The sequence below is a fragment of the Taurulus bubalis genome (genome assembly GCF_910589615.1).
Source record: "Taurulus bubalis genome assembly, chromosome: 3".
In the NCBI taxonomy this organism is placed as follows: Eukaryota; Metazoa; Chordata; class Actinopteri; order Perciformes; family Cottidae; genus Taurulus; species Taurulus bubalis.
In genome coordinates this window covers 11590805-11610225 of record NC_136591.1, presented here as the reverse complement: position 1 = coordinate 11610225, position 19421 = coordinate 11590805, and the positions used below count along the sequence as shown (strand labels likewise).

General features: G+C 39.2%; 1 protein-coding gene across 1 annotated transcript in view; it reads right to left on the bottom strand.

The window, feature by feature from the left end:
• Window positions 1–14429, bottom strand: part of LOC306733961 (uncharacterized protein) — a gene marked incomplete at both ends in the record, with an annotated part of 70662 nt that extends 56233 nt beyond the window's left edge. The window contains 2 exons of the mRNA XM_079215279.1: window positions 13368–13438; window positions 14408–14429. Of these exons, the coding sequence (XP_079071405.1) occupies window positions 13368–13438; window positions 14408–14429 (93 nt within the window). The remainder of the gene's footprint in view (window positions 1–13367; window positions 13439–14407) is intronic.
• Between the last annotated feature and the right edge of the window lie 4992 nt (window positions 14430–19421).

Sequence of the window (19421 nt, the reverse complement as noted above, 5' to 3'; positions counted from 1 at the left end):
TTAGCTTCACATTGTTACACTGAAAATAGCGTGATGGCTAACTGAGCTAATACAGTGCATCTTTTTGAAATCCTAAATCTTACCAGTGACTGCACTAATGTTGACTCCACTGCTTCTGACGCCCTCAAAGATAGAGAAGAGAGTGAATGTGTATTTAGTTCCAGCAGTGAGAGATGAGACTGTGTGAGTCACTGGTCCGTCTCCATCTGGTGCACTGATGTTTATCTCTGTGCCATTAAACTGGAGAATAAAGCTGACATTGGGGTTCACTTGAATCCACTGCAGAGTGATACTGGTCTCATCTTGTCCTGTTGACCTGAAGCTTTCTGTTTTTGGAGGAGCTAAAGTGGAAAAAGAAAAGTGAAGGATTTGAGGAATTCACACCCTTTGTGTGTTCAAATAATTCATTTTGCATCACATGAAATTGAATGCACACAAAGAGAGAAGGAAAAGTGCAACAGTCTTTGATTTGAAATTCATACTATTTTTAAGTAGATAAGCAGGAAACTTAGCGACACAATGGCACACATAGCAAATAGATGTTAGCTTCACATTGTTACACTGAAAATAGCATGATGGCTAACTGAGCTAATACAGTGCATCTTTTTGAAAACCTAAATCTTACCAGTGACTGCACTAATGTTGACTCCACTGCTTCTGACGCCCTCAAACACAGAGAAGAGAGTGAATGTGTATTTAGTTCCAGCAGTGAGAGATGAGACTGTGTGAGTCACTGGTCCGTCTCCATCTGGTGCACTGATGTTTATCTCTGTGCCATTAAACTGGAGAATAAAGCTGACATTGGGGTTCACTTGAATCCACTGCAGAGTGATACTGGTCTCATCTTGTCCTGTTGACCTGAAGCTTTCTGTTTTTGGAGGAGCTAAAGTGGAAAAAGAAAAGTGAAGGATTTGAGGAATTCACACCCTCTGGGTGTTCAAATAATTCATTTTGCATCACATGAAATTGAATGCACACAAAGAGAGAAGGAAAAGTGCAACAGTCTTTGATTTGAAATTCATACTATTTTTAAGTAGAGAAGCAGGAAACTTAGTGACACAATGGCACACATCGCAAATAGATGTTAGCTTCACATTGTTACACTGAAAATAGCATGATGGCTAACTGAGCTAATACAGTGCATCTTTTTGAAATCCTAAATCTTACCAGTGACTGCACTAATGTTGACTCCACTGCTTCTGACGCTCTCAAACACAGAGAAGAGAGTGAATGTGTATTTAGTTCCAGCAGTGAGAGATGAGACTGTGTGAGTCACTGGTCCGTCTCCATCTGGTGCACTGATGTTTATCTCTGTGCCATTAAACTGGAGAATAAAGCTGGCATTGGGGTTCACTTGAATCCACTGCAGAGTGATACTGGTCTCATCTTGTCCTGTTGATCTGACACTTTCTGTGTTTGGAGGAGCTGAGATGGAAAAAGAACAGTGAAGGATTTGATGAATTCACACCCTCTGGGTGTTCAAATAATTATTTTGCATCACATGAAATTGAATGTGCACAAAGAGAGATGGAAAAGTGCAACAGTCCTTGATTTGAAATTCATACTATTTGTAAGTAGAGAAGCAGGAAACTTAGTGACACAATGGCACACATCGCAAATAGATGTTAGCTTCACACTGTTACACTGAAAATAGCATGATGGCTAACTGAGCTAATACAGTGCATCTTTTTGAAATCCTAAATCTTACCAGTGACTGCACTAATGTTGACTCCACTGCTTCTGACGCCCTCAAACACAGAGAAGAGAGTGAATGTGTATTTAGTTCCAGCAGTGAGAGATGAGACTGTGTGAGTCACTGGTCCGTCTCCATCTGGTGCACTGATGTTTATCTCTGTGCCATTAAACTGGAGAATAAAGCTGGCATTGGGGTTCACTTGAATCCACTGCAGAGTGATACTGGTCTCATCTTGTCCTGTTGACCTGAAGCTTTCTGTTTTTGGAGGAGCTAAAGTGGAAAAAGAAAAGTGAAGGATTTGAGGAATTCACACCCTCTGGGTGTTCAAATAATTCATTTTGCATCACTTGAAATTGAATGCACACAAAGAGAGAAGGAAAAGTGCAACAGTCTTTGATTTGAAATTCATACTATTTTTAAGTAGATAAGCAGGAAACTTAGTGACACAATGGCACACATAGCAAATAGATGTTAGCTTCACATTGTTACACTGAAAATAGTGTGATGGCTAACTGAGCTAATACAGTGCATCTTTTTGAAATCCTAAATCTTACCAGTGACTGCACTAATGTTGACTCCACTGCTTCTGACGCTCTCAAACACAGAGAAGAGAGTGAATGTGTATTTAGTTCCAGCAGTGAGAGATGAGACTGTGTGAGTCACTGGTCCGTCTCCATCTGGTGCACTGATGTTTATCTCTGTGCCATTAAACTGGAGAATAAAGCTGGCATTGGGGTTCACTTGAATCCACTGCAAAATGATACTGGTCTCATCTTGTCCTGTTGATCTGACACTTTCTGTGTTTGGAGGAGCTGAGATGGAAAAAGAACAGTGAAGGATTTGAGGAATTCACACCCTCTGGGTGTTCAAATAATTATTTTGCATCACATGCAATTGAATGTGCACAAAGAGAGATGGAAAAGTGCAACAGTCCTTGATTTGAAATTCATACTATTTGTAAGTAGAGAAGCAGGAAACTTAGTGACACAATGGCACACATAGCAAATAGATGTTAGCTTCACATTGTTACACTGAAAATAGGGTGATGGCTAACTGAGCTAATACAGTGCATCTTTTTGAAATCCTAAATCTTACCAGTGACTGCACTAATGTTGACTCCACTGCTTCTGACGCTCTCAAACACAGAGAAGAGAGTGAATGTGTATTTAGTTCCAGCAGTGAGAGATGAGACTGTGTGAGTCACTGGTCCGTCTCCATCTGGTGCACTGATGTTTATCTCTGTGCCATTAAACTGGAGAATGAAGCTGACATTGGGGTTCACTTGAATCCACTGCAGAGTGATACTGGTCTCATCTTGTCCTGTTGACCTGAAGCTTTCTGTTTTTGGAGGAGCTAAAGTGGAAAAAGAAAAGTGAAGGATTTGAGGAATTCACACCCTCTGGGTGTTCAAATAATTCATTTTGCATCACATGAAATTGAATGCACACAAAGAGAGAAGGAAAAGTGCAACAGTCTTTGATTTGAAATTCATACTATTTTTAAGTAGATAAGCAGGAAACTTAGTGACACAATGGCACACATAGCAAATAGATGTTAGCTTCACATTGTTACACTGAAAATAGTGTGATGGCTAACTGAGCTAATACAGTGCATCTTTTTGAAATCCTAAATCTTACCAGTGACTGCACTAATGTTGACTCCACTGCTTCTGACGCTCTCAAACACAGAGAAGAGAGTGAATGTGTATTTAGTTCCAGCAGTGAGAGATGAGACTGTGTGAGTCACTGGTCCGTCTCCATCTGGTGCACTGATGTTTATCTCTGTGCCATTAAACTGGAGAATAAAGCTGGCATTGGGGTTCACTTGAATCCACTGCAAAATGATACTGGTCTCATCTTGTCCTGTTGATCTGACACTTTCTGTGTTTGGAGGAGCTGAGATGGAAAAAGAACAGTGAAGGATTTGATGAATTCACACCCTCTGGGTGTTCAAATAATTATTTTGCATCACATGCAATTGAATGTGCACAAAGAGAGATGGAAAAGTGCAACAGTCCTTGATTTGAAATTCATACTATTTGTAAGTAGAGAAGCAGGAAACTTAGTGACACAATGGCACACATCGCAAATAGATGTTAGCTTCACACTGTTACACTGAAAATAGCATGATGGCTAACTGAGCTAATACAGTGCATCTTTTTGAAATCCTAAATCTTACCAGTGACTGCACTAATGTTGACTCCACTGCTTCTGACGCCCTCAAACACAGAGAAGAGAGTGAATGTGTATTTAGTTCCAGCAGTGAGAGATGAGACTGTGTGAGTCACTGGTCCGTCTCCATCTGGTGCACTGATATGTATCTCTGTGCCATTAAACTGGAGAATGAAGCTGACATTGGGGTTCACTTGAATCCACTGCAGAGTGATACTGGTCTCATCTTGTCCTGTTGACCTGAAGCTTTCTGTTTTTGGAGGAGCTAAAGTGGAAAAAGAAAAGTGAAGGATTTGAGGAATTCACACCCTTTGTGTGTTTAAATAATTCATTTTGCATCACATGAAATTGAATGCACACAAAGAGAGAAGGAAAAGTGCAACAGTCTTTGATTTGAAATTCATACTATTTTTAAGTAGATAAGCAGGAAACTTAGCGACACAATGGCACACATAGCAAATAGAAGTTAGCTTCACATTGTTACACTGAAAATAGCGTGATGGCTAACTGAGCTAATACAGTGCATCTTTTTGAAATCCTAAATCTTACCAGTGACTGCACTAATGTTGACTCCACTGCTTCTGACGCCCTCAAACACAGAGAAGAGAGTGAATGTGTATTTAGTTCCAGCAGTGAGAGATGAGACTGTGTGAGTCACTGGTCCGTCTCCATCTGGTGCACTGATGTTTATCTCTGTGCCATTAAACTGGAGAATAAAGCTGACATTGGGGTTCACTTGAATCCACTGCAGAGTGATACTGGTCTCATCTTGTCCTGTTGACCTGAAGCTTTTTGTTTTTGGAGGAGCTGAAGTGGAAAAAGAAAAGTGAAGGATTTGAGGAATTCACACCCTCTGGGTGTTCAAATAATTATTTTGCATCACATGAAATTGAATGTGCACAAAGAGAGATGGAAAAGTGCAATAGTCCCTGATTTGAAATTCATACTATTTGTAAGTAGAGAAGCAGGAAACTTAGCGACACAATGGCACACATAGCAAATAGATGTTAGCTTCACATTGTTACACTGAAAATAGCGTGATGGCTAACTGAGCTAATACAGTGCATCTTTTTGAAATCCTAAATCTTACCAGTGACTGCACTAATGTTGACTCCACTGCTTCTGACGCCCTCAAACACAGAGAAGAGAGTGAATGTGTATTTAGTTCCAGCAGTGAGAGATGAGACTGTGTGAGTCACTGGTCCGTCTCCATCTGGTGCACTGATATTTATCTCTGTGCCATTAAACTGGAGAATGAAGCTGACATTGGGGTTCACTTGAATCCACTGCAGAGTGATACTGGTCTCTTCTTGTCCTGTTGATCTGACACTTTCTGTGTTTGGAGGAGCTGAGATGGAAAAAGAATAGTGAAGGATTTGATGAATTCACACCCTCTGGGTGTTCAAATAATTCATTTTGCATCACATGAAATTGAATGCAAACAAAGAGAGAAGGAAAAGTGCAACAGTCTTTGATTTGAAATTCATACTATTTTTAAGTAGATAAGCAGGAAACTTAGTGACACAATGGCACACATCGCAAATAGATGTTAGCTTCACACTGTTACACTGAAAATAGCATGATGGCTAACTGAGCTAATACAGTGCATCTTTTTGAAATCCTAAATCTTACCAGTGACTGCACTAATGTTGACACCACTGCTTCTGACGCTCTCAAACACAGAGAAGAGAGTGAATGTGTATTTAGTTCCAGCAGTGAGAGATGAGACTGTGTGAGTCACTGGTCCGTCTCCATCTGGTGCACTGATGTTTATCTCTGTGCCATTAAACTGGAGAATAAAGCTGGCATTGGGGTTCACTTGAATCCACTGCAGAGTGATACTGGTCTCATCTTGTCCTGTTGATCTGACACTTTCTGTGTTTGGAGGAGCTGAGATGGAAAAAGAACAGTGAAGGATTTGATGAATTCACACCCTCTGGGTGTTCAATTAATTATTTTGCATCACATGCAATTGAATGTGCACAAAGAGAGAAGGAAAAGTGCAACAGTCCTTGATTTGAAATTCATACTATTTGTAAGTAGAGAAGCAGGAAACTTAGTGACACAATGGCACACATCGCAAATAGATGTTAGCTTCACACTGTTACACTGAAAATAGCATGATGGCTAACTGAGCTAATACAGTGCATCTTTTTGAAACTCTAAATCTTACCAGTGACTGCACTAATGTTGACTCCACTGCTTCTGACGCCCTCAAACACAGAGAAGAGAGTGAATGTGTATTTAGTTCCAGCAGTGAGAGATGAGACTGTGTGAGTCACTGATCCGTCTCCATCTGGTGCACTGATGTTTATCTTTGTGCCATTAAACTGGAGAATAAAGCTGACATTGGGGTTCACTTGAATCCACTGCAGAGTGATACTGGTCTCATCTTGTCCTGTTGACCTGAAGCTTTCTGTTTTTGGAGGAGCTAAAGTGGAAAAAGAAAAGTGAAGGATTTGAGGAATTCACACCCTCTGGGTGTTCAAATAATTCATTTTGCATCACATGAAATTGAATGCACACAAAGAGAGAAGGAAAAGTGCAACAGTCTTTGATTTGAAATTCATACTATTTGTAAGTAGAGAAGCAGGAAACTGAGTGAAAAAATGGCACACATAGCAAATAGATGTTAGCTTCACACTGTTACACTGAAAATAGCGTGATGGCTAACTGAGCTAATACAGTGCATCTTTTTGAAATCCTAAATCTTACCAGTGACTGCACTAATGTTGACTCCACTGCTTCTGACGCTCTCAAACACAGAGAAGAGAGTGAATGTGTATTTAGTTCCAGCAGTGAGAGATGAGACTGTGTGAGTCACAGGTCCGTCTCCATCTGGTGCACTGATATTTATCTCTGTGCCATTAAACTGGAGAATAAAGCTGGCATTGGGGTTCACTTGAATCCACTGCAGAGTGATACTGGTCTCATCTTGTCCTGTTGATCTGACACTTTCTGTGTTTGGAGGAGCTGAGATGGAAAAAGAACAGTGAAGGATTTGATGAATTCACACCCTCTGGGTGTTCAAATAATTATTTTGCATCACATCAATTGAATGTGCACAAAGAGAGAAGGAAAAGTGCAACAGTCCTTGATTTGAAATTCATACTATTTGTAAGTAGAGAAGCAGGAAACTAAGTGACACAATGGCACACATAGCAAATAGATGTTAGCTTCACACTGTTACACTGAAAATAGCATGATGGCTAACTGAGCTAATACAGTGCATCTTTTTGAAATCCTAAATCTTACCAGTGACTGCACTAATGTTGACTCCACTGCTTCTGACGCTCTCAAACACAGAGAAGAGAGTGAATGTGTATTTAGTTCCAGCAGTGAGAGATGAGACTGTGTGAGTCACTGGTCCGTCTCCCTTTGGTGCCCTGATGTTTATCTCTGCACCATTAAACTGGAGAATAAAGCGGACATTGTTGTTCACTTGATTCCACTGCAGAGTGATACTGGTCTCATCTTGTCCTGTTGATATGAAGCCTCCTGCGTTTGGAAGAACTGAGAAAGAAAAAGATCCGTGAATCATTTTATGGAATAACACTCTGGGTGTTCTTTGAAATGATCCATTCTGCAGTCCCACATGAAAATCAATGCTCACAATGAGAGAAAAAAGTGCAACTCGTGTTTGAATTAGCAAGCATTATGTATATGTGTACAATTTTATACAGAACTTAAACAGATCGCACAGCATTCAAGACTAGAGATGTACTATAAAATAGACTATTGGAACTTTGATAGGAAACAATAACTTGTGGCTTTTGTGTGCTGAAGCAAGAAATGCAAACGCACCTATCTAGGGTATGTGTTTGGTTTAACCATTTTGGACTACGGTAGAAACATGGCATTGCATTGTAGCAGACTTCCTAAAGAGCATCTGCTCTGCGTGTAGATAAAAACGGCCCATTTAAAAAAAAAAAGCAAAAACACAACAATTATTTTCAGGTGATAATATACTCAAGAAAACATACTTCTTAACATTATATTCCATTTTTGCCAAAAGATCCTCATAAATTCTACACAATGGACATTTAAAGCAGCGGTCCCCAACCACTGGGCCACTGCCCGGTACCAGTCTAAGGGTCCCTCGGTATTGGGCCGCACAGGAAGAATGAATGAAAGAAATGTTGATTGATTATCAAGGTCGGAAAGATGTTTTATTTTGAAAAATGACCGGATACATCCGCCTGTGCGTTACCCCCAAAAAGAAACTTCAAAGTAAATTTCAATTTTGCCGTTGTTCTGGATTAAAATCAAGGCAGAATATCCTGAGATCCTGAGATATGCCAAAAAGCTCTGAAAACCTGCTTCCATTTCAACATCCTGTCTTTGTGAAGCGGGTTCAAGGTACGGATTAGACTGGACTAAAGGTTTAAATTACAGAGAAGACTGGACATAAAGGTTTAAGTTACGGAGAAGACTGGACATAAAGGTTTAGGTTACGGAGTAGACTGGACATAAAGAACACACCTCGGGTGTCAATGTCTCCCATCATCCCGAGATGGAACTGGCTCGTTGCAGAGAAGCAAGCTCAGGGCTCCCACTAATTCGGCGTAATGGTGAGTTGTATTTTTATGCACACTATATTTGTTTTTTTGCCGGTCGTTTCATTTTATTACGTCACATTTATCGCCCACATCGTGAAGGCCGGTCCGTGAAAATATTGTCTTACACGAAACCGGTCCGTGGCGCAAAAAAAGGTTGGGGACCGCTAAATTAAAAGACTCTCAAATTTGATCATTCTTGGTGAATATACCAATTTACTGTGTTGGTGAATAAAGTATCAAATTAAATTGAAATGCAGATTTAGTGAGTGCATAGTTCACTCATAAAATATATTCAGATTTTTTTAATCAGTGTTGAGTTCCTTTACTGCAAAGTGATGAAGTCAAGTATCTTACCAGTGACTGCACTAATGTTGACTCCACTGCTTCTGACGCTCTCAAACACAGAGAAGAGAGTGAATGTGTATTTAGTTCCAGCAGTGAGAGATGAGACTGTGTGAGTCACTGGTCCGTCTCCATCTGGTGCACTGATGTTTATCTCTGTGCCATTAAACTGGAGAATAAAGCTGACATTGGTGTTTACTGGATTCCACAGCACTGTGATACTGTTCTCATTTTGTCGTTTAGATCTGAAGCGTTTTGTGTTCTGAGGAGCTGAGGAAAAAAAAGAGCAATTCATAATTTGATGGAATAACACTGGATGTTAAAATGATACATTTTGTATCCACACATAAAAATGACAATGATCGAAAGCTGCAACAGGTGAATGAAAAAGTAAGCATTATGTGTGTATGCCACATTATATACAAAACTTAAAACGATGAAACAGTGTCAAGACAAAAGATGTACTGATAAAATAGTATTCAAACTCAAAGTTCCAGTGTGTAAGATTTATGCAAATGACCCGATCTAGGGTAAGTGATTGGCTTGACCATTCTGGGCTACTGTTAAAACTTGGCAGTGCAAAGGAGCGGACTTCAAAAGGAGCACCCGCTTTGCATGTAGATAAAAACGGCCCATTTTAATTACCGTAAGAAAGCAAAAATACAACATTTATTTTCAGGTGATAATACACTAAAGAAAACATACATATTAACATTATATTCCATTTCTGCCAAAAGATCCCCGCAAATTATAAACACTGGACATTTAAAGGACTCTCAAATTGGATCTCTCTTGGTGAAAATAAGAATTTACTATGTAAGTGAATACATTGTAAAATGTAATTTAAATGCAGATTTAGTGCATATTTCACTCATCAAATATAATCTGATTTCATTTCAGTGCTGAGTTCCTTTACTGTGAAGTCAAGTATCTTACCAGTGACTGCACTAATGTTGACTCCACTGCTTCTGACGCTCTCAAACACAGAGAAGAGAGTGAATGTGTATTTAGTTCCAGCAGTGAGAGATGAGACTGTGTGAGTCACTGGTCCGTCTCCATCTGGTGCACTGATGTTTATCTCTGTGCCGTTAAACTGGAGAATGAAGCTGACATTGGGGTTCACTTGAATCCACTGCAGAGTGATACTGGTCTCATCTTGTCCTGTTGATTTGAAGCTTTCTATTTTTGGAGGAGCTGAGATGGAAAAAGAACAGTGAAGGATTTGATGAATTCACACCCTCTGGGTGTTCAAATAATTATTTTGCATCACATGAAATTGAATGTGCACAAAGAGAGAAGGAAAAGTGCAACAGTCCTTGATTTGAAATTCATACTATTTTTAAGTAGAGAAGCAGGAAACTTAGTGACACAATGGCACACATCGCAAATAGATGTGAGCTTCACACTATTACACTGAAAATAGCGTGATGGCTAACTGAGCTAATACAGTGCATCTTTTTGAAATCCTACATCTTACCAGTGACTGCACTAATGTTGACTCCACTGCTTCTGACGCTCTCAAACACAGAGAAGAGAGTGAATGTGTATTTAGTTCCAGCAGTGAGAGATGAGACTGTGTGAGTCACTGGTTTGTCTCCATCTGGTGCACTGATGTTTATCTCTGTGCAGTTAAACTGGAGAATAAAGCTGACATTGGTGTTTACTGGATTCCACAGCACTGTGATACTGTTCTCATTTTGTCGTATAGATCTGAAGCGTTTTGTGTTCTGAGGAGCTGAGAAAAAAAAACAGCAATTAATAATTTGATGGAATAACACTCTGGGTGTTAAAATGATACATTTTGCATCCACACATAAAAATGACAATGATCGAAAGGTCCAACAGGTGAATGAAAAAGTAAGCATTATGTGTGTATGCCACATTATATACAAAACTTAAAACGATGAAACAGCATTCAAGACAAAAGATGTACTGATAAAATAGTATTCAAACTCAAAGTTCCAGTGTGTAAGATTTATGCAAATGACCCGATCTAGGGTAAGTGATTGGCTTGACCATTCTGGGCTACTGTTGAAACTTGGCAGTGCAAAGGAGCGGACTTCATAAGGAGCACCCGCTTTGCATGTAGATAAAAACGGCCCATTTTAATTACCGTAAGAAAGCAAAAATACAACATTTATTTTCAGGTGATAATACACTAAAGAAAACATACTTATTAACATTATATTCCATTTCTGCCAAAAGATCCCCGCAAATTCTAAACACTGGAAATTTAAAGGACTCTCAAATTGTATCTCTCTTGGTGAACAAAATAATTTACTATGGAAGTGAATACATTGTAAAATGTAATTTAAATGCAGATTGAGTGCATATTTCACTCATCAAATATAATCTGATTTCATTTCAGTGCTGAGTTCCTTTACTGTGAAGTCAAGTATCTTACCAGTGACTGCACTAATGTTGACTCCACTGCTTCTGACGCTCTCAAACACAGAGAAGAGAGTGAATGTGTATTTAGTTCCAGCAGTGAGAGATGAGACTGTGTGAGTCACAGGTCCGTCTCCATCTGGTGCACTGATATTTATCTCTGTGCCGTTAAACTGGAGAATGAAGCTGACATTGGGGTTCACTTGAATCCACTGCAGAGTGATACTAGTCTCATCTTGTCCTGTTGATCTGACACTTTCTGTGTTTGGAGGAGCTGAGATGGAAAAAGAACAGTGAAGGATTTGATGAATTCACACCCTCTGGGTGTTCAAATAATTATTTTGCATCACATGAAATTGAATGTGCACAAGGAGAGAAGGAAAAGTGCAACAGTCCTTGATTTGAAATTCATACTATTTGTAAGTAGAGAAGCAGGAAACTTAGTGACACAATGGCACACATAGCAAATAGATGTTAGCTTCACACTATTACACTGAAAATAGCGTGATGGCTAACTGAGCTAATACAGTGCATCTTTTTGAAATCCTAAATCTTACCAGTGACTGCACTAATGTTGACTCCACTGCTTCTGATGCTCTCAAACACAGAGAAGAGAGTGAATGTGTATTTAGTTCCAGCAGTGAGAGATGAGACTGTGTGAGTCACTGGTCCGTCTCCATCTGGTGCACTGATGTTTATCTCTGTGCCGTTAAACTGGAGAATAAAGCTGACATTGGTGTTCACTGGATTCCACAGCACTGTGATACTGTTCTCATTTTGTCGTATAGATCTGAAGCGTTTTGTGTTCTGAGGAGCTGAGAAAAAAAAACAGCAATTAATAATTTGATGGAATAACACTCTGGGTGTTAAAATGATACATTTTGCATCCACACATAAAAATGACAATGATCGAAAGGTCCAACAGGTGAATGAAAAAGTAAGCATTATGTGTGTATGCCACATTATATACAAAACTTAAAACGATGAAACAGCATTCAAGACAAAAGATGTACTGATAAAATAGTATTCAAACTCAAAGTTCCAGTGTGTAAGATTTATGCAAATGACCCGATCTAGGGTAAGTGATTGGCTTGACCATTCTGGGCTACTGTTGAAACTTGGCAGTGCAAAGGAGCGGACTTCATAAGGAGCACCCGCTTTGCATGTAGATAAAAACGGCCCATTTTAATTACCGTAAGAAAGCAAAAATACAACATTTATTTTCAGGTGATAATACACTAAAGAAAACATACTTATTAACATTATATTCCATTTCTGCCAAAAGATCCCCGCAAATTCTAAACACTGGAAATTTAAAGGACTCTCAAATTGTATCTCTCTTGGTGAACAAAATAATTTACTATGGAAGTGAATACATTGTAAAATGTAATTTAAATGCAGATTGAGTGCATATTTCACTCATCAAATATAATCTGATTTCATTTCAGTGCTGAGTTCCTTTACTGTGAAGTCAAGTATCTTACCAGTGACTGCACTAATGTTGACTCCACTGCTTCTGACGCCCTCAAACACAGAGAAGAGAGTGAATGTGTATTTAGTTCCAGCAGTGAGAGATGAGACTGTGTGAGTCACTGGTCCGTCTCCATCTGGTGCACTGATATTTATCTCTGTGCCATTAAACTGGAGAATAAAGCTGGCATTGGGGTTCACTTGAATCCACTGCAGAGTGATACTGGTCTCATCTTGTCCTGTTGATCTGACACTTTCTGTGTTTGGAGGAGCTGAGATGGAAAAAGAACAGTGAAGGATTTGATGAATTCACACCCTCTGGGTGTTCAAATAATTATTTTGCATCACATCAATTGAATGTGCACAAAGAGAGAAGGAAAAGTGCAACAGTCCTTGATTTGAAATTCATACTATTTGTAAGTAGAGAAGCAGGAAACTAAGTGACACAATGGCACACATAGCAAATAGATGTTAGCTTCACACTGTTACACTGAAAATAGCGTGATGGCTAACTGAGCTAATACAGTGCATCTTTTTGAAATCCTAAATCTTACCAGTGACTGCACTAATGTTGACTCCACTGCTTCTGACGCTCTCAAACACAGAGAAGAGAGTGAATGTGTATTTAGTTCCAGCAGTGAGAGATGAGACTGTGTGAGTCACTGGTCCGTCTCCCTTTGGTGCCCTGATGTTTATCTCTGCACCATTAAACTGGAGAATAAAGCGGACATTGTTGTTCACTTGATTCCACTGCAGAGTGATACTGGTCTCATCTTGTCCTGTTGATATGAAGCCTCCTGCGTTTGGAAGAACTGAGAAAGAAAAAGATCCGTGAATCATTTTATGGAATAACACTCTGGGTGTTCTTTGAAATGATCCATTCTGCAGTCCCACATGAAAATCAATGCTCACAATGAGAGAAAAAAGTGCAACTCGTGTTTGAATTAGCAAGCATTATGTATATGTGTACAATTTTATACAGAACTTAAACAGATCGCACAGCATTCAAGACTAGAGATGTACTATAAAATAGACTATTGGAACTTTGATAGGAAACAATAACTTGTGGCTTTTGTGTGCTGAAGCAAGAAATGCAAACGCACCTATCTAGGGTATGTGTTTGGTTTAACCATTTTGGACTACGGTAGAAACATGGCATTGCATTGTAGCAGACTTCCTAAAGAGCATCTGCTCTGCGTGTAGATAAAAACGGCCCATTTAAAAAAAAAAAGCAAAAACACAACAATTATTTTCAGGTGATAATATACTCAAGAAAACATACTTCTTAACATTATATTCCATTTTTGCCAAAAGATCCTCCTAAATTCTACACAATGGACATTTAAAGCAGCGGTCCCCAACCACTGGGCCACTGCCCGGTACCAGTCTAAGGGTCCCTCGGTATTGGGCCGCACAGGAAGAATGAATGAAAGAAATGTTGATTGATTATCAAGGTCGGAAAGATGTTTTATTTTGAAAAATGACCGGATACATCCGCCTGTGCGTTACCCCCAAAAAGAAACTTCAAAGTAAATTTCAATTTTGCCGTTGTTCTGGATTAAAATCAAGGCAGAATATCCTGAGATCCTGAGATATGCCAAAAAGCTCTGAAAACCTGCTTCCATTTCAACATCCTGTCTTTGTGAAGCGGGTTCAAGGTACGGATTAGACTGGACTAAAGGTTTAAATTACAGAGAAGACTGGACATAAAGGTTTAAGTTACGGAGAAGACTGGACATAAAGGTTTAGGTTACGGAGTAGACTGGACATAAAGAACACACCTCGGGTGTCAATGTCTCCCATCATCCCGAGATGGGACTGGCTCGTTGCAGAGAAGCAAGCTCAGGGCTCCCACTAATTCGGCGTAATGGTGAGTTGTATTTTTATGCACTCTATATTTGTTTTTTTGCCGGTCGTTTCATTTTATTACGTCACATTTATCGCCCACATCGTGAAGGCCGGTCCGTGAAAATATTGTCTTACACGAAACCGGTCCGTGGCGCAAAAAAAGGTTGGGGACCGCTAAATTAAAAGACTCTCAAATTTGATCATTCTTGGTGAATATACCAATTTACTGTGTTGGTGAATAAAGTATCAAATTAAATTGAAATGCAGATTTAGTGAGTGCATAGTTCACTCATAAAATATATTCAGATTTTTTTAATCAGTGTTGAGTTCCTTTACTGCAAAGTGATGAAGTCAAGTATCTTACCAGTGACTGCACTAATGTTGACTCCACTGCTTCTGACGCTCTCAAACACAGAGAAGAGAGTGAATGTGTATTTAGTTCCAGCAGTGAGAGATGAGACTGTGTGAGTCACTGGTTTGTCTCCATCTGGTGCACTGATGTTTATCTCTGTGCCATTAAACTGGAGAATAAAGCTGACATTGGTGTTCACTGGATTCCACAGCACTGTGATACTGTTCTCATTTTGTCGTTTAGATCTGAAGCGTTTTGTGTTCTGAGGAGCTGAGGAAAAAAAAGAGCAATTCATAATTTGATGGAATAACACTGGGTGTTAAAATGATACATTTTGCATCCACACATAAAAATGACAATGATCGAAAGCTGCAACAGGTGAATGAAAAAGTAAGCATTATGTGTGTATGCCACATTATATACAAAACTTAAAACAATGAAACAGCATTCAAGACAAAAGATGTACTGATAAAATAGTATTCAAACTCAAAGTTCCAGTGTGTAAGATTTATGCAAATGACCCGATCTAGGGCAAGTGATTGGCTTGACCATTCTGGGCTACTGTTGAAACTTGGCAGTGCAAAGGAGCGGACTTCATAAGGAGCACCCGCTTTGCATGTAGATAAAAACGGCCCATTTTAATTACCGTAAGAAAGCAAAAATACAACATTTATTTTCAGGTGATAATACACTAAAGAAAACATACTTATAAACATTATATTCCATTTCTGCCAAAAGATCCCCGCAAATTCTAAACACTGGACATTTAAAGGAGTCTCAAATTGTATCTCTCTTGGTGAACATAAGAATTTACTATGCAAGTGAATACATTGTAAAATGTAATTTAAATGCAGATTGAGTGCATATTTCACTCATCAAATATAATCTGATTTCATTTCAGTGCTGAGTTCCTTTACTGTGAAGTCAAGTATCTTACCAGTGACTGCACTAATGTTGACTCCACTGCTTCTGACGCCCTCAAACACAGAGAAGAGAGTGAATGTGTATTTAGTTCCAGCAGTGAGAGATGAGACTGTGTGAGTCACTGGTCCGTCTCCATCTGGTGCACTGATATTTATCTCTGTGCCGTTAAACTGGAGAATGAAGCTGGCATTGGGGTTCACTTGAATCCACTGCAGAGTGATACTAGTCTCATCTTGTCCTGTTGTTTTGAAGCTTTCTATTTTTGGAGGGGCTGAGATGGAAAAAGAACAGTTAAGGATTTGATGAATTCACACCCTCTGGGTGTTCAAATAATTATTTTGCATCACATGAAATTGAATGTGCACAAAGAGAGAAGGAAAAGTGCAACAGTCCTTAATTTGAAATTCATACTATTTGTAAGTAGAGAAGCAGGAAACTGAGTGACACAATGGCACACATCGCAAATAGATGTTAGCTTCACACTGCTACACTGAAAATAGCATGATGGCTAACTGAGCTAATACAGTGCATCTTTTTTCAAATCCTAAATCTTACCAGTGACTGCATTAATGTTGACTCCACTGCTTCTGACGCTCTCAAACACAGAGAAGAGAGTGAATGTGTATTTAGTTCCAGCAGTGAGAGATGAGACTGTGTGAGTCACTAGTCCGTCTCCCTTTGGTGGAGTGATGTTTATCTCTGCACCATTAAACTGGAGAATAAAGCGGACATTGTTGTTCACTTGATTCCACTGCAGAGTGATACTGGTCTCATCTTGTCCTGTTGATATGAAGCCTCCTGCGTTTGAAAGAACTGAGAAAGAAAAAGATCCGTGAATCATTTTATGGAATAACACTCTGGGTGTTCTTTGAAATGATCCATTCTGCAGTCCCACATGAAAATCAATGCTCACAATGAGAGAAAAAAGTGCAACTCGTGTTTGAATTAGCAAGCATTATGTATATGTGTACAATTTTATACAGAACTTAAACAGATCGCACAGCATTCAAGACTAGAGATGTACTATAAAATAGACTATTGGAACTTTGATAGGAAACAATAACTTGTGGCTTTTGTGTGCTGAAGCAAGAAATGCAAACGCACCTATCTAGGGTATGTGTTTGGCTTAACCATTTTGGACTACGGTAGAAACATGGCATTGCATTGTAGCAGACTTCCTAAAGAGCATCTGCTCTGCGTGTAGATAAAAACGGCCCATTTAAAAAAAAACAAAAAAAACACAACAATTATTTTCAGGTGATAATATACTCAAGAAAACATACTTCTTAACATTATATTCCATTTTTGCCAAAAGATCCTCATAAATTCTACACAATGGACATTTAAAGCAGTGGTCCCCAACCACTGGGCCACTGCCCGGTACCAGTCTGAGGGTCCCTTGGTATTGGGCCGCACAGGAAGAATGAATGAAAGAAATGTTGATTGATTATCAAGGTCGGAAAGATGTTTTATTTTGAAAAATGACCGGATACATCCGCCTGTGCGTTACCCCCAAAAAGAAACTTCAAAGTAAATTTCAATTTTGCCGGTGTTCTGGATTAAAATCAAGGCAGAATATCCTGAGATCCTGAGATATGCCAAAAAGCTCTGAAAACCTGCTTCCATTTCAACATCCTGTCTTTGTGAAGCGGGTTCAAGGTACGGATTAGACTGGACTAAAGGTTTAAATTACAGAGAAGACTGGACATAAAGGTTTAAGTTACGGAGAAGACTGGACATAAAGGTTTAGGTTACGGAGTAGACTGGACATAAAGAACACACCTCGGGTGTCAATGTCTCCCATCATCCCGAGATGGGACTGGCTCGTTGCAGAGAAGCAAGCTCAGGGCTCCCACTAATTCGGCGTAATGGTGAGTTGTATTTTTATGCACTCTATATTTGTTTTTTTGCCGGTCGTTTCATTTTATTACGTCACATTTATCGCCCACATCGTGAAGGCCGGTCCGTGAAAATATTGTCTTACACGAAACCGGTCCGTGGCGCAAAAAAAGGTTGGGGACCGCTAAATTAAAAGACTCTCAAATTTGATCATTCTTGGTGAATATACCAATTTACTGTGTTGGTGAATAAAGTATCAAATTAAATTGAAATGCAGATTTAGTGAGTGCATAGTTCACTCATAAAATATATTCAGATTTTTTTAATCAGTGTTGAGTTCCTTTACTGCAAAGTGATGAAGTCAAGTATCTTACCAGTGACTGCACTAATGTTGACTCCACTGCTTCTGACGCTCTCAAACACAGAGAAGAGAGTGAATGTGTATTTAGTTCCAGCAGTGAGAGATGAGACTGTGTGAGTCACTGGTCCGTCTCCCTTTGGTGCACTGATGTTTATCTCTGCACCATTAAACTGGAGAATAAAGCGGACATTGTTGTTCACTTGATTCCACTGCAGAGTGATACTGGTCTCATCTTGTCCTATGAATCTAAAGCTGTTTGAGTTCTGAGGAGCTGAGAAAGAAAAAGATCAGCGAAGAATTTTATGGAATAACACTCTGGGTGTTCTTTAAAATGATTCATTCTGCAGTTCCACAGGAAAATTAATGCTCACAATGAGAGAAAAATGCAACTGGTGTTTGAATTAGCAAGCTTTATGTGTGTGTCACATTTTATACAGAATTTAAACAGATTGTACCTCTTTCAAGACAAGAGATGTACAACAAAAAAAGACAATTGGACCTCAAAGGTGCAGAGTTTAGGGGCATCTAGCGGTTGAGGTTGCAACAAAATGAGAACTTCTGCCTTTTGTGTGTTGAAGCAACAAATGCAAACGGACCTATCTAGATTATCTGTTTGGGTTGACCATTTTAAGCTACTGTCGAAACATGGCAGTGCATTGTAACGGACTCCTTAAAGAGCATCAGCTCCGTATGAAGAAACTAACGGCTCATTCTAAGGAATGAAAACATTACAATTCTTATTTTTAGGCGATCAGACACTAGATAGATCATACATATTAACATCATAATCCATTTCTGCCAAAAGATCTCCCTGAATTCTACACACTGGACATATAAAGGCTATCAAATGTGATATCTCTGGGTGAATATAGGTTAATGGATTGGTGAATTGAGTATTCGGTTAAATATAAATATAGAATCAATGAGTGCATATTTCACTCATCAAATATATTCTAGTTATTATCAGTGCAGAGTTCTTCTCCTGAAAAGAAAAGTGATGAAGTTGTATAACTTACCAGTGACTGCAGTAATGGTGAGGCTGTTGAGTCCCACGCTTTTGATGCTCCTCTCCATTCTGTCCCCGTCATCTCTGATGTCCCACTCAAGAGTGAATGTGTATTTAGTTGCAGGAGTGAGAGATTTGACTGTGTAAGTCACTCTTCCGTATCTAATTGTTGGAATGAAGTTTATCGTTCTACCATTAAGCTTGAGAATAACTTTGACATTGGCCTCATGTACTTCCCACGCCATAGTGATACTGGTCTCACTTTGTCCTATTGATCTGAAGTCCATTACACTGGGTGAGCTCATGAAGAAATCATCACCAGGTTCTACAGCAACGACATAGACCAGTGCACCTAAAACAAAGCATATTCAGGTTTTTACTTGCATTTTTATAAAGTTTTAATTTAATTTTTTGTAAGCTAACTCTCATCTGCAAGTTTCAAGAAATGTAAACAAAACAAAGATG